The 15050-nt window shown below is 47.9% G+C and overlaps 1 protein-coding gene across 1 annotated transcript in view; it reads right to left on the bottom strand.

The window, feature by feature from the left end:
• The window catches only part of LOC126544031 (uncharacterized), a 32380-nt gene extending 18825 nt beyond the window's left edge, over positions 1–13555 (bottom strand). Inside the window, exon 1 of the mRNA XM_055061962.2 lies at positions 13165–13555. Coding sequence (XP_054917937.1) covers positions 13165–13419 — 255 coding nt within the window. The 5' untranslated portion in view covers positions 13420–13555. The remainder of the gene's footprint in view (positions 1–13164) is intronic.
• Between the last annotated feature and the right edge of the window lie 1495 nt (positions 13556–15050).

Raw genomic sequence — 15050 nt, 5'->3', positions numbered from 1 at the left:
GATCGCGGCTCAATCTCGCCCGCCCGAAAGTGACGAATGCGGAGAGGTCTTCTCTCGCGCGCGAGGTACCCAACATTGCGAGGCGCCGGGGGGATCTCCGGCCGCCACTGCGCATGTGGCGGCTGCGCGCGGTCCCGGTGCCGTGTCTTGAGGGCGATCTGCATTGGGGGCAGAGTCGAGGTACGTCGGCAGCTCATGGCTTTGTGCTTGCTGTGTGTCCTCGGCGGTCGCTTTGCGCTGAAGCGATAGACACATGGAAGAAGTAAAAAAAAAATGAGGGGGGCATACCGCAACGCCATTGAAGCCGGACCTGACACGTCAAAGTGCGCGGTTGATTTTAGTTTCAGCTGAACAAGCGCGCACCGAATAAAAACTACTGGTATGGCTACTGGGAACCAAACGTCCCTGCAGATCTCCATTCTTGCTTCGTAATCTCGACGCAAGAGGTCACGTGTTGGGCCAGCACTGTGGCTTCACGGAGCGTTCGCTTGCCAAGGCTGGCTGCGTGACGTAATGCTCCCTCCTATATTTTTCCTTCCTCCATGGACAGACAGCACGAATCTCACTTTGCTTGCTGCTGCTGCCGCGTTTCCTCACGCCAGCGTTTTGACAACGAGTGTCCGCAGTCATCGAGTGTGCTCATGCTTGCTGTGCGCGCTGACACCATGCTTATTAATTTAGTTAGCAAGCGAATGATTACAAGTTGACACGGCCGATAAAAGTACTGTCCTTACTTCGTATGGCTATCTGTTAATTTGCTATCGCAATTGATGCTTCGCCTTTCGGGCGAAACTGCGTTTTTTTACAAGTAAATTGTTGCTGTGCGACGCGGCTAACGTGCCAAGCGTGTCAAAGCGCTGGCTTGCACGAGTGAAAATCGCAAGGTTGTTTTATTCCGTCATTTTAGGCATTCATTGTTAGAGCATCAGGCTTCCGTGATGGGGGAACCGGTTTCGAAACCAACCATCGGACATATAATTTCTTATATATTGTTACGTGTGAAGAGACACAAACAAAGTAACTGATTACTATGTATTTACAAGAGCAGCGCAACCAGGGACCAAGACGGAAACCAGCTCGTGCCAAACCCGGATGCCCGTCTTCGTCTTCTTTTGCGTCAGGTCTCTTAAGAGCCTGTTGTATCGCAACACAATCCCCGGCGGCAAAATCGTTGTCCCGGTGCTTTTAGATATCTGTGGCAAGCAGAGAGTTGTAGGGCTTGAGCCTGGCGACGTGGACGATATTACTGGTGATCGGAGCGGAGGACGTTGCGATGCTGGCTGGAACGATTTCGTAGGCGACATCAGTGACTTGGCGAACCACGCGGTATGGGTCTTTGTAACAAGACAGCTAGAAGTTCTTCGCAAGGGCCCATTCGACGGGAAGGCGATGGTAGCACTAGGTGCATTCACGGTGACAGAGGTCGTAGCGACGCTTCTGGTTCTCTTGCGACACTGATAGGCGATCGCGTGCAAGTTGTCGAGCGTGGTCAGCGCAAGCGCTGGCATCACGGGCATATTCACTTGTCGAAGTCGCAATCGTTGGCAGGAATGTGTCTACTGGTAGCGTGGGTTACCGGCCATGCAAGAGGTAGAACGGGGAATAGCCGGTAGTGTAAAGGCGAGAATTATAGGCGAAGGTAATGTAATGTAGAGCGAGGTCTCAATTGCGGTGATCAGCTGGAACGTATTTCGCCAGCATATCTATTACGGTCCGGTTCTGTAACCATATCTGTAATATAAGGGTCAGGCCGTTGGTTTCTGGATGGTAGGAGGTGGTAAGCTGATGCGTAATAGTGCACACGCGCATGATATCATCAATGACCTTGGACAGGAAGTTACGGCCTGCGTTTGTGAGCACTTGACGTATAGCTCAGTACACCAAGATGACATCAGGTAGCAGGAAATCTGCCACATCAGCTGCGTAGCTGTCTGGTCGCGTAGTCAACAGCGACAGCAAGCCACTTGTTTCCCGACGAAGATGTCGGAAAAGGGCCCAGGAGGTGCAAGCCAACACAACCAAATGGCTCTACCGGGATTTCAAGTGGCTGCAGGTAACCATATGGATTCTTGCGGCTTTGACATGGCTCACAAGCTGCGATGTAACGTCGCACAGAATGTGCAAGACCGGGCCAGAAGAAGGGGCGGCGTACTCTGTCGTAAGTTCGAGACACGCCGAGATGTACCGCGGTGGGCGTGACGTGAAGTTCCTTTAGAACGGTCGAACGGATGTGCGTTGGGATGACAAGAAAGATCGGGGCCTTCGGGATGAACATACGACGGTATAATGTACTATCCCGGAGAACGAAGAGGCGTAAGGAAGCTTCGTCGGGCGCGGATTCAAAACGATCGATGAGCGCTTTGAGTAGGGCATCACAACGTTGCTCGTCGGCGATACGGAGGAGCTGTGACACGCAGAAAACACAAGTGACAATCTAGACGTCAGGTACGTCAGAACTGTCAACGGAGTAACGCGACAAACTATCCTTGCGAATCAAGGACAATTTGTCTAACTAAATTTGTGAATCACATAATATGAAAACTCTTGGAGCCTCAAAGCCCAACGGCAAAGTCTGCCCGTGGGATATTTCAGGGAGGAAAGCCAGCAGAGAGCATGATGGTCAGTTACTACGGAAAAGGGACGGTGGTAAAGGTAAAGACGGAACTAGCAACCACCCAGACAGTAAGGCATTCCTAGCTGTTCCGTATTAGAATAGTTGCGCTCTGATTGTGAGAGGAGGCGGCTGGCATGAGTGATATCGCTATCGTGGCCACGCTGACGCTGCGCTAGGACAGCGCTTGCACCATTACCACTAGTATCCGTGCGCAATTATGTTGCGGAATTAGGCTCGAAGTGGGCGAGTATCGGTGGTCAGGTCAAATGCGTGATGACAGAAAGCGGCAGATTGTGGATGTCCCAATGAGAAGGGTACACCTTTCTTCAAAAGGTCAATGAGAGGCCGAGCAATAGTGGCAGAATCTTGGACAAAGCGGCGAAGGTAAGAACATAGCCCAACAAACCTGCGAACATCTGTGGCTGACTTCGGCACCGGAAAGCCTCAGACGGCACGGATTTTGCCGGGGTCAGCTTGTGTACTCCAAAAGCGCTGACAAGACGGCCCAAAACCTTAATTTGGCGGCGGCCGAAACGACATTTCCATGTGCTGAGTTGGAGCCTCGCCTTACGAAAAACGACAAGTATGGTTGAGGGACGTTCGACGCGAGTGTCAAATGTTGGCGAAAGATCGATAACGTCGTTGAGGTATCACGGGCATGTGGACCATTTGAAACCCTGAAGCCAAGAGTCCATCATGCGCTCAAAAGTGGCCGGCGCGTTACATAATCGAAAGGCCATAACTTTGAACCGGAAAACACCATCGGGCGTTATCAATGCGGTCTTTTCTCTGCCCATATCGTCGACGGCGGTCTGCCAGTATCCAGATATCGAAGGTCAATAGAGGAGAAGTAGCTGGCCCCGACAGTCGAGGGCGTATTCAATTCGTGCAGCGGATACATGTCTTTCTTAGTCACTTTGTTCAGATGGTGGTAATCCACACAGAAGCGTCATGTCCTGTCCTTCTTAACCAACACTACTGGTGACGCCCGCGGACTCGAAGAAGGCTCAATGATGTTTTTATCGAGCATCTTGTTAACCTCAGTTTGAATTACCTGGCGTTCTGCTAGAGATACTCGATATGGTGGGCGGTGAACAGGAGCAGCATCGCTGCAGTATTAATATGGTGCTTGACAGCAAGCCTAAGGGGCGATTGTCAAAGTTGAAAACACAGTAAAGGTATTCGGCTTGTGCAGATAAAAGGTCTGTCGCAATAATTTTCGCAATCTTGCGATCAGCACTAGAGGTAGAGGTAGAGGTAGACACCTGCTATGCTCAGACGATGCGTCGGGTGAGAAAGGCGCCGCGTGATGGTCATGTAAAGGCTCAAGTTCGGCGAGGCAAATTCCTTGACGCACAATTTGCTTGGTTAAACAGAAGTTTACGACAGGGATGCAAGTCCGTTCTTGGGCAGCGCGCACACAAACGAAACACGAGAAACAAGACAGGACAAGCGCTGGTCTAAGAACTGAAAGTTTTATTTGAAGATAATTATTATATCCCCAGTAATCATGAAAGTCATGTGGATTACACGTAAAAAGCCATCGTACACTCACGAGGGATCAATGAACGAGATATCTTCATCATAAGTCAGCCATCAGTTTCCCTGGCAAATGAAGAGATCTCGTTCATTGATCGCTCGTGAGTGTATGATGACTTTTTACATGTAAATATGTATATTTTTTTTTTAGTCATTGCCTCCTTTTTTATGCTGTTTTACAGACCTGAATCATAGGAGACCGTCTCAACGCTCATCGGGTTACGAAGCAATTACATAAATCCGCTGTGGATATGAATAAAACCCATGCCTACAGGAGTGCCGGCAGGCGTTCCTTTAGCTTATTGCATTTATTTTATTTATTTATTTATTCCATACTGCAGACCTAGATCAGGTCCAAGCAGGGTGGTTATGCACAACAATAATACAACGCATTATTCAATCAAGTATGGTGGTAAGACAATAGTAGTACAATGAATCAATCAATTGAAACAGGCAACAACGAGTTATTCCAGTCTGTTATAGTTCGGGGAAAAGAAGAATACTTGAATACATCCGTCCGTGCAAAATAAGGTGTTAATGAATTCGGATGATGGTGTCGAGTAAACCTAGACGTTGTACTGGACAGATACGATGCAGGATTAATTGATAAGTCTCCATTAAAAAGCCTGGAAAGAAATCGAATTCTTAAGTGTTGCCTTCGCTGCTCAAGGACTTCGATGCCATTATCACGCATTATTTGTGAGGGGGGTATCATAGCGAGAGAATTTTGAGTATATGAATCGCACGGCTTTTTTCTGTACCCTTTCGAGGCATTTAATATTTTGTTTAGTATACGGGTCCCAAACAACACATGCATATTCAAGTTTTGGTCTAATTAATGAATAATAAGCAAGCAGTTTTACGTTAGGTGGGGAATTTCTAAGTTTATGTCGCAAAAAATATTATTTACGCAAGGCTGAAGAACAGATATTATCAATGTGTAAATTCCATGATAAATTGTTAGTAATTATGACGCCCAAATACTTATATTTTGTTTCTTCCTGCAAAGGGAACGAACCTAACGTGTAACTAAAGGTGAGTGGAGCTTTCTGACGAGTGAAGCGAAGAAAGACCGTCTTTTCAGCGTTAAGCCGCATTCCCCACGTTTTGCACCAATCAATAATGCCAGCTAGAGAAGCATTTAAATCAGTTTGATCATTGGTTGAAGTGATTTCTCGAAAAAGCACACAGTCGTCCGCAAACAACCTAATTTGCACGGTGGGATGGATTGAAGTACTAATATCATTTGTATAGAGTAAAAAGAGCAGTGGCCCTAGGACACTTTCTTGAGGAACTCCCGAGGTGACCGGAAAACAGCCAGACTGTTGCTTATTAATTTCCACGAACTGGCGGCGATTTGTTAGATAGTTTGTTAACCATGCGATTACTATTTCAGGGAGCTCAAGATGTCTAAGTTTTAGTAATAATTTGTCACGTGGAACTGTATCAAAGGCTTTGCTAAAATCAAGAAATACAGCATCCATTTGACCATCTTTATCGAGGCATGAGGCGAGTGAATGAATTACGGTGACAAGCTGTGTAACTGTTGAATAGCCTTTTCTAAATCCGTGTTGAAATTTAGACAGTATTGAATGTTTATCTAGAAATTCGTTAATCTGATTGGCAACAATATGTTCAATTAGTTTGCAACATGAGGTTGTCAGTGATATTGGACGGTAATTTTCTAACAATGAACAGTCGCCCTTCTTGAATACGGGTACAACTCTGGCTACCCTCCAATCATCCGGTAATTTTCCAGCAAGCAACGAAGCATGAAATATAATAAGAAGGAACCTTGCAATAGTTTCAGCATAACGTTTCAAAAAAATGTTCGCAAGGTTGTCAGGACCGCAAGAAGATTTAGTTTTTAAGTTAACTAGCATCGAAACTAAGCCAGGGTATGAAATAAAATTAGCTTCAAATGGGTGAAACGTTTTGTCCTTAGATGGACTAATGCCAGAATTAGAAAATACACTATGGAAATAATAATTGAAGTGACTCGCAATTTTCCTGTGATCGGTAATGATTGATCCATCGATGCAGATTTGTGCTACTGGCTTCTTTTATTTTCGCTCAAGCAATTCCAGAACTTTTCCGGCTGTTCAAAAATAAAGTTTGGTAGTACTGTATTGAAATAGTGTTCCTTCGAGGTACGTACTGCACGCACAAGGTTTTCTTTCATTTCTTTAACTCGATCAGGTTGTAATCGTGTTTTCTTTAACCTTATTATCTTGCAGGTCATGTGGATAATATCACGTGTCATCCACGGTGTTTGTTTGCGGATTAGTTTGTATTTATCAGGCACAAATGTATCAATACAGAACTTACACATGTTTTTAAAATGGTGCCAGGGTGCTATCACATCACTGTCGTTAAAGTCGGTGAGACATGTTTCCATATGTTCTATTATGGCTGCATCATTTGCGCGTGAGTAATCTTTGAAGGAACACTTCACAGGTTTTTCAGATGGCGTGGAAGAGACTATGAATATATCGATACTGACAAGTAGGTGATCAGATATACCTTCTACAACTGCAACGGTATATTCAGTTAACATTCTGGGCAAAAATACCAGATCAAGCACAGATTGGCAAGCATTTGGCAGCGGCAGGTAAATTTTCGGTATACTCGCTTACGCCAGGGAACAAAAATGGACTGTACTCACAGGGATTTGAGCCTCTAGCAATAGTAATTTTTTTTTATTTCAGGTGCCTGGTTCCTTTTCTTCCTTTCAAAACTCAAAGACAGTTGCGTGAAAGGAGCACTTTGTTAACAAGGTCCGCCGCCTTGGCCGTGAGCCGCGCTGCCTAACACTCCCAGGGCTCATTTTTACGCTCATACTAATAGCCAGAACGTGGCCGGGAAGATAGCGCCGAGGTAAAGCGGAGCATAGCAGGCGTATAATGCGGAAGATGTGGCTTGTAATCCCACCTGCGGCAAGCTAGCCTTTCGTCCACTTTCATTTCCCTTTGCCTTGTACTTCTACGTTTCAGTTGAGCATGCGAATTAATTTTCCCCGCGCTTTAATTCTCTGCCTTCGCTGTCTATTTCTTTGTATGACTATGAGCAATAAAAATCGATCCCCTCGGATTCCCTTATTCTTCTTGCTCATTAACAAGAAGTTACTATCGAGAGGAACGTTAACAAGAAGGTACTCGATAAGGCATTTAACAAATAATGAGACGCACTTTCAAGGCAGACGCTAAAATGTGAAACATGTTCGGAAAAAAAAAAGACGGAATGAATTAAGGGAGGAAGTTTGAATAAATAGGACACGACGCTGTACGACTTCCCCATATTCATTTAAAAAAATTCCCCATTTTCAAACCAGTGAGCAGGCTATGCCATACGAAAACGGGTCGCTTAGTCAACGCCGCTTGCTCGCTAAGGCTACCAAGATGGCGATCGCCCGACCGCTCCTTTTCTTGCGACGAAACCTAGCTAAAGGAAAAGAGAAAACTAAGAACAGAAAAAAAAAGTGCCGGAGTGAGGTTGAAGGTGGCGCATGACAGACTGAGGAACAGAGCGCGGAGACACGTGCTGATGAGCGCAGAGCAGTCGTTAACACAGGCCCGAAAGGTGGCGTGGGCGGGGCTGTCGTCAGACATAATCCCCTGCGGCAGTTCGCGTTGCGAAACAAGCATAAGCGCGGCCCGCCTGACACGCGCGCCGGATCTGTCCCAAACACTCATCGGCTTTTCCTAGCCAATGCAGCGTTCAGCATGCTACGCACGGGGCGTCGCAAATGACCACATTAACAGGATCGGCCGACGTTTCTGCGGACTTCGATCACTGGCTGCCACGGGGGCTTTGGCTCTTGCAGACTGGATCCCATCGGAAGAGAAAAAGAGAAAAAAGAGGGGGGAAAGGAGGGGGGAGAGGATGTACGAAGGCATCGAAGGTTAACAGCCGCGAAATATTTCACTCTATATGCGATCATGCATTCCTAGAAGCTTGCGCAGCACCGCAATAGCCTCTTGGTTGCTTTTCTCGGAATGCGATCACTTCAGAGGAAAAACGATAATAGGCCAAGCTACCCGCTTCGCCTATCAGGCTCGACCATAAAAGAAGGCGCCGATCGTCCTATGGCGACTTTCTATGCGCGTAGAGCGAGCAGCCCCTGCTCTGCTTTCTGGCAGGAGTCGAGCACGGAGCCCTCAGTGCGCGCGAGGTGTGCAGCGGTGGGCGTTTCTTGACACAACTTGCTTTCCGTTCATGCGAAGCAAAGCTGGCGGCTTTTGACGGCTTCTCAATGCACCTATGTTCGTGACATGCTTACGCGGGATCAGGGCCCATGGTATTCACAAACAGCTCTCACGCTAGCATTGTTCGTAAGAGCCTATTTCAGCTAGTCTTGATGCATGACATATTAGCGAAGGCTGCCCGCCAATGGCAAAAAGCACTTGAGGAGAGGCTTTACGAATACGGCCCCAGGGGCGCTATGCCTATAACGCAAAGCTATTACAAACTTTTCTATTCCACTTCTGCAATAAGCTCTCCAAGATTGGTCAAAAGCTTTTTTGGCCCACCCCCACTTCGCCTGTCTGTCATGAGACGTCACGAACACCGCGATAGCTCCCAATCTGACATGACGTGTACACACCGATTATGCATGATTCGAGCGAACAAAAGAAAAATAATTTTCTGATTCGACGCCACTCTTTTCGCCACTAACCCTCTGCAATTGGTCAAAAGATTTCAGGCTGCACCCACTTCACCTGTCTGTCACTCGACGTCACAAAACCGCGAAAACTCATTGCGTCAGAGTGAAGTGTACGCGTTAAAGATGCATTAATATACCGAACAAAACTGGATTTTTTGTCTGGATAGCCGGAGACTGCCCCTTCCGAAAGGAATAAAAGATGGCTGCCGCCGATCGCTCAGGCACTGGCTACTCGCACATGAAGGAGAGTATGGGTTTATTTGCGTATAACAACACTTTTTACGTGGCCGTATAACGTTATCGAGCCCTTTCGGCACGTATACGACATCGCTCTGCCAACTCTTCTTTGCTGAGGATTAGTTTCAGCGGCATTTTTAACTGTCCGTTGCACGCCACTGCGATATTATACAAGCCACCGCGAGCTAAATAATGGGAAGCGGACCAATCGCAGAAGCCGGCACGTCCCTCTTCGTCCTGTTATCTATTTTCAGTGCGCTCGCTCGGCCCTATCAAAACCCTCTCCACTTGGGCGTGCTCCTCGCCTCTTGTCAGTCAATGACATAAGAAAAACCGCTCAATGTTATTCGTTTTGAAAGCGAACAAAAGTGACCTCCTATAAACGAGGAGAGCGTTTGATTGGGCTGTTCAGGAAACACTGCGGGTCACCGCACGATGCTTGCGTCGGCGGTTACGTAACTTTGACGTAAAGAGATGCGTAATAAAAACAGATTGGAATAGTTTTACGTTATAGGGCCCCAGGGCCCGCATTCACAGAAAAGTTCCTAAGCTAGAACTGTTCGTAAGAGCAGCTGCCATCCAATCCTGCGCGTTAACAGGTTGATAAAGAAAAATAAGAAAAGAAGGGTGGTTGCTCATGTCTGCTGCCCCATTCCTGAACGACCAAAAAGCTGGCGAGAGGTGTTGCAGAACGTCCTTAACGCGTTCTGCCAGCTGCATGAGCTACACGAAATTTTCGCTTTGTTTACTTCCTTTACATGAAGTGTAATTGCACAGTCGCATTTCTATCAGCAGGCTACACGATCAAGAAGACACACACAAAGAAAAGGGTCTCTCATGATGACTACTGGACAAGGTGCGCCACTTCTGTGCCATGACGTCTGTATTTCTATTGAAGCTCCGCCTCCCTAACAAATATTACAGCCAGGTCACCACACAGAATATGCGCAATTACAGACTACAGACATGGTACGCTCTCTTCATGAAGCTTTTTAGTGAACTTGTGTGCGTCACTTCTAGAGCATTTCTGAGCGCTGCTATTAAACCACTGGAAAACAACTTTTCTTTAACTTGCTCGATCGTGTGCGAAATGTTTCCCAGCGTATCGAGTGTGGATAATGCAGCACCGACAGCCGCGCATGCTACGAGCAATGAGAGCCGAAAAATAACAATAAAGGGAAATGACAATACGGGAATCCACGTCCCACCAGAAGCTAGCGATGAAGCCGGGAGGCGAAAAAAAATGTGAGAAAACGAAACTACCCCACCGAAAGCGATCTACGTGTGCAAAGGTATCAACGGAGCGCTGTTAGCTTGGATGCGAACTGCATACAGACGCCACCAGTTTCGCAAAGCTGGAGGACAGAGCGGGGTCGTCGTGCCGCAATAACACGACAGTGCAGGATAAGTGGTAATCGCACACTATGGCATCGGCGACCATCTGCCGGGGGAAGGGGAAGCCCGCCGAATTCGTCTCTATAGTCATTTCACGCAGTCAGAGAGCGACGCCCACCGTTTCCATGCATCACGAAACGATGCCAGCGCGGCCCCTCCTGGTATAGCATGGGGAGTTGTAGCAGAAACGCTCTCTCGAGCCCTATAGTGTGCGGGTATTGCTAGGATATTGTTAGGGGCCTTGCAATCGTTACTTCTTTATTTTACTATTGGTGTAGACTATTCAGTTAACAAAAACAGTTTTTTCACAACCTTCCTAACTTCGTTCTACAAGAATGGTGGTTGACCGGCGCGTTTGGATCAAGCAATTAAGCACTCTATACAAACCGCACTTTTTGTCTGCACTGCTGCAGTAATTGCCGGTTGTGGTAGCCCGCTTCTGTCGCTTCCGCGCTATGCTGAACTGTGAAGATGCCAGGAAGGAAGCTATGCAGCTCGAGACCGAAAAGTGGATGAACACTGAGCGCCATCTGTTCTAGACCGCGGTTTAAAGTATACTTGCGCGAAACCAAGAGGCCTGTCGCGGCGCCCGAAGCGCGCAGCCGTCCGGTCAAGCATGTGGCCAAGCTACGCTGGCGAGTCTACAGACGCCGTGCATTCCTCTGGCGTCGCAGGCGCTTGGATGGAGCCAGTCAATTCTCAAAGCTTCCTTCACACTTCCTCACTAGAGGAGTTCCTACGTAGGATAAGGAGCGCTTGCCACACTTCTGAGTAGAAGATTATATATAAAAGTCATGTCGCATATTTTAGATGCATGTTCATGTTTCTGAGCACGCAACGCTTCGCACTACAGCATGCAGCAAGTTTTTTTTTTTTCGTTATTTTATAATTGCTCAACGTTTTCGTATTGCAGCGCATACCAAAGCGCGTTCTGCCTGCAGTGTCAAAATAAATACGAGGCGAGAAGGCAAATATAAAACACGCATATGCAACGCAATGTTGGAATCTAAATGACGCGAATCTTGCTTGAGTTTAGCGAAGTAGCTGCACTAGCGGAGGACACGAGCACAGCCTCGTCGCCTGCGTAGCTGTCTGCGTCATGATGACGAAGGCGATGTATGATATGCTTGCCGACGAAAGAATGTTGAGCGGTGCATGGGCACACAGAAGTGCGACACATATCTAAATACATTTGTGGCTTCATAGAAGCCACAAAGAGCGGCAGATACACAATCAGCTTGACTGGACAAGAATGGGCTCGCACCCAGAGGCATATAGTTAGTTGTACATACACAGTGTCGAAGTTGTCTGTTCGGCCACATACCAAGTGAACCGGGTTGTCTACTGGGCCAGACGGCAGCCAGCACATACCCAGTAAACAAAGTTGTCTATGTATATCTACAAACATATCCGGCGAGTAAACGGCGACGAACGCTAAACCAGGGGGAACAGGCAAAGAAAGATTTGCTTTACAAACGCTATAGTAAGTCTTCGCTACAGCCTTGAGGTGCGGGTGAAAGCTTATGTTCAACGCAGCTCCTGCAATCCGACAGCTCGCGATCTCGTGCAGCCTGCATGGCGTTCCTGCGGTCGCTGCACATGGTGCTCGTGCGTTTCTTTCCCCAACCGCTGCGCTCTCACAGCTACATTAGAGGAGTATCACGGCGCGGAAGCACTGTACGCTGACGCCTGGTTTGTTTTAGTCGCGTTTCTGCTGTTTTTATGCACCAGTACTTCTGACGCCTGTTCCGCAGCCTGGCTGCAAGCTACGCAAGCGACCGGGGACGCCGCATCGCGTTCCCGTTGGCCGGCTCGGTTCGGCGCGCATCGGGCAGCCGTGCGTACGCCTCTAGTTAAAGGCGGTGCTGGCTCGAGCCATCTTGCCCAGCGCGGGCGTCTCCTTGACTATCTGGGTGCTTCATGCTCGCGTCTTCGCCGTGTACTTGCTTGAGCGAGACCGGCCAATATATTCTAGCCACCTGGGCGCTAAATGAGAAACCTAACAGAAACACTAGGCTTCAGCGCTAGTTCTAGCTCTTTAACCACAGTGGTTTCATTCGTAGCGAAGTTAAAGCGGACACAGACGCCGCTCTTATCCGTCATACGTCTTGACGGTGCGTACCAGTGTCACCTAAACACCTTAATGCACATTCTATAGACGCAACTGGCGACAGAAGCATTGCACAAGTAGCGCGTGTTAAATATCTTCCTCAGAGTGTCTTGCTAACTTGTTCAACTGGCCCACCTGTCCATATGACGATCACGCAGTGCCCACGTAAAACCAATGCGGAAATAAATTTCTTGAGCAGCCGGCCCCACGCATTATTCCCAGCACGCTATAGAGCAACGAAATCATGAATGTAGTCTCAGTACTATTTTTGGAAAGTACTGCTGTCCTCACTAAAGGCGCATTCTGACGTCCCAGCGTCTGCAGTCCGTTTCATTTGATCACTCGCCGAACAGGCGGCATCCTGGACTCAGAATCACGGGTAGACGCCGATGTCATTCCTACCGCAAGAGCGCACACCGACGGCGAACCAAGTAATTCTGCCACGAAAGAAAAAAAAAAAGAAAAACAAGAGAGCTTGTTCCTTGGGCGCCACGACGTTCTGAGAAGCCCTAAGAATCACCCTCCGCCAGAGGTTGGCCTCCTAAAACAAGCGGATGTCAGAACGCCGACACAGAGTGCGCGCGGGGCCCGCCTCGAGCTACTTGCCTGACGAGAACCGTCGGTGTCCACAGCGGAGCCCTCGGCCTGTGCGACCGACCCTGACTCCTCGGTGTGCACCGATTCAGCGGGACCGCCGTGGTCCGCTGCGTTCTCCGCGGCTTCCTGGTCTTGACGCCCGTCAGCGTCATCGCTGCTCTCCTGTTCTGCTCGCGGATCGAGAGCCTGGTCGTGACGCGTGGCTGCGTCGTCGGTGCTTGCCTGGCCCTTTTCTGCTTGCCGATCGCGAGCCATCAGCGACATGGAGAAGCCCGGCTCAGGCGTCTCTCGCAGGCACGCACTACGACGGGCAGCTCGGCGATCACGTCGCCGTTCGCTCCGATGCTGCCGCGTGAGCGCGCGCCTACGTGCTTTTCGAACGTGCAAGACCCGGTCATTGGTTCGGTGCCCCCTGGCGGCTCCCACCAACAAACTTCTTCTTCGTCTTACCTTCTGAAGATATCGCACGTATCAAGCCCCCTCGACTTTTTTGTGCTGAATAAAGTATGTGTGTTTGAACAGATATCACTGCTTGATATAAGTTTTCAACTTAAGAATCGTCGCAGTTTCTGTCTGCGTCAGAGAAGACGAAGAAGAATCACCCGCTCTAGAATGTTACAGTACGGGAGAGGAAGACGACGATACGTCGCTGTGCGATTATGGCATTCCTTTTGTTTTTGTATTTCTTAAAAGGAAACCGAATAAGAATCAAGTGCATATGCATTGCAAAAAAAAAAAAATCTCCAAAGGAACAGCAAAGGAAGTACAGAAGAGTGTTCAGACTACCTGATGCGCAAGCGGCGTGCCACCCAACGGCCTGACACCTAATTTCAGGCTATCCGGCATGCGCAGCGGGCCGAACCAAACAAGAGCAGGATTCACGTGGCTGCTGAGCACGCGCTGTCCGCGCATGACTCGCTTGTGGCGTTCGTTAGGAAAGGCAGTCTTGTTCAAACGGCACGACCAAGTTTATTTTCGGGCGCCGTGGCACCAGCGTTTGCAACAGCGCGCGTCCAAGCACATTTTTTTTTTTTTTTTGCCGGGGAACGCCATTTTTAAGACTTCACCGCTTTCGGGATCGGCCCACGAAAGAAAACTGGTCTGACAATGCCGAGAGTGCTGTTTGCATTAAAATAATGACAGCAATGACGACGGGTCACCCTGTCCGATTCGATGCATGTGCCTTTCTTAATTTATTTGGTTTTAAGTTTATTTGCAGTTTGTCCGTGTTTGTTTAGAGCAGACTGCAACGTTAAACGATTACCTGTTAATTCGTATGAAATATTTACGTATCACCTGCGTATTAGTTCTTCAGCTCAGTGCATTGTGTAACAAAATCTGCGTAAGACTAGACTGAGCTGAAATGAAAGCTCGTGACTTTCTCTCGAAAGCTACTACTGTTCCGTTGCATCATCATCCCATAAAATGAAACACCTGCTGGAGTTGGTGACAAGATCCAATTTCTAGGCGTATATTTTTCTTCGGCACTACGATGGAATTAACCATGTACTGTTCTCCGGAAGTTGTCATACCCGGTGAATTAAATCGTAAATCAAGATGTCCTGAAACTTCAGTTTAAATGGTGATATATAACGCGTTATTTGTATCACATATTAACTACTGTCATCTTGTGTGAGACACCATACAAATGATACGAATTTAAAGAAGGCGAGTTGCAGGAACAAATACTACGTGTTGTTGACAACGCCCTGCGCAAGCAAACACACCGAACACACTTCGAAACATTTAAATTACCAGGGTGCATGAAATAAAATGTACTTGAATTCTACGGATATTTTATTACGGTAACGGGCAAAATGATCAGTTTCTTGAATGAATACTAGAGTGCTTAGACGAACGTGTTCATTTACCCATGAAACTATATATAATCGAAA

Source organism: Dermacentor andersoni, chromosome 1 (genome assembly GCF_023375885.2).
Source record: "Dermacentor andersoni chromosome 1, qqDerAnde1_hic_scaffold, whole genome shotgun sequence".
Classification (NCBI taxonomy): Eukaryota; Metazoa; Arthropoda; class Arachnida; order Ixodida; family Ixodidae; genus Dermacentor; species Dermacentor andersoni.
Note: the sequence above shows the minus strand (reverse complement) of the source record. Positions and strands in the feature narration are given on the sequence as shown.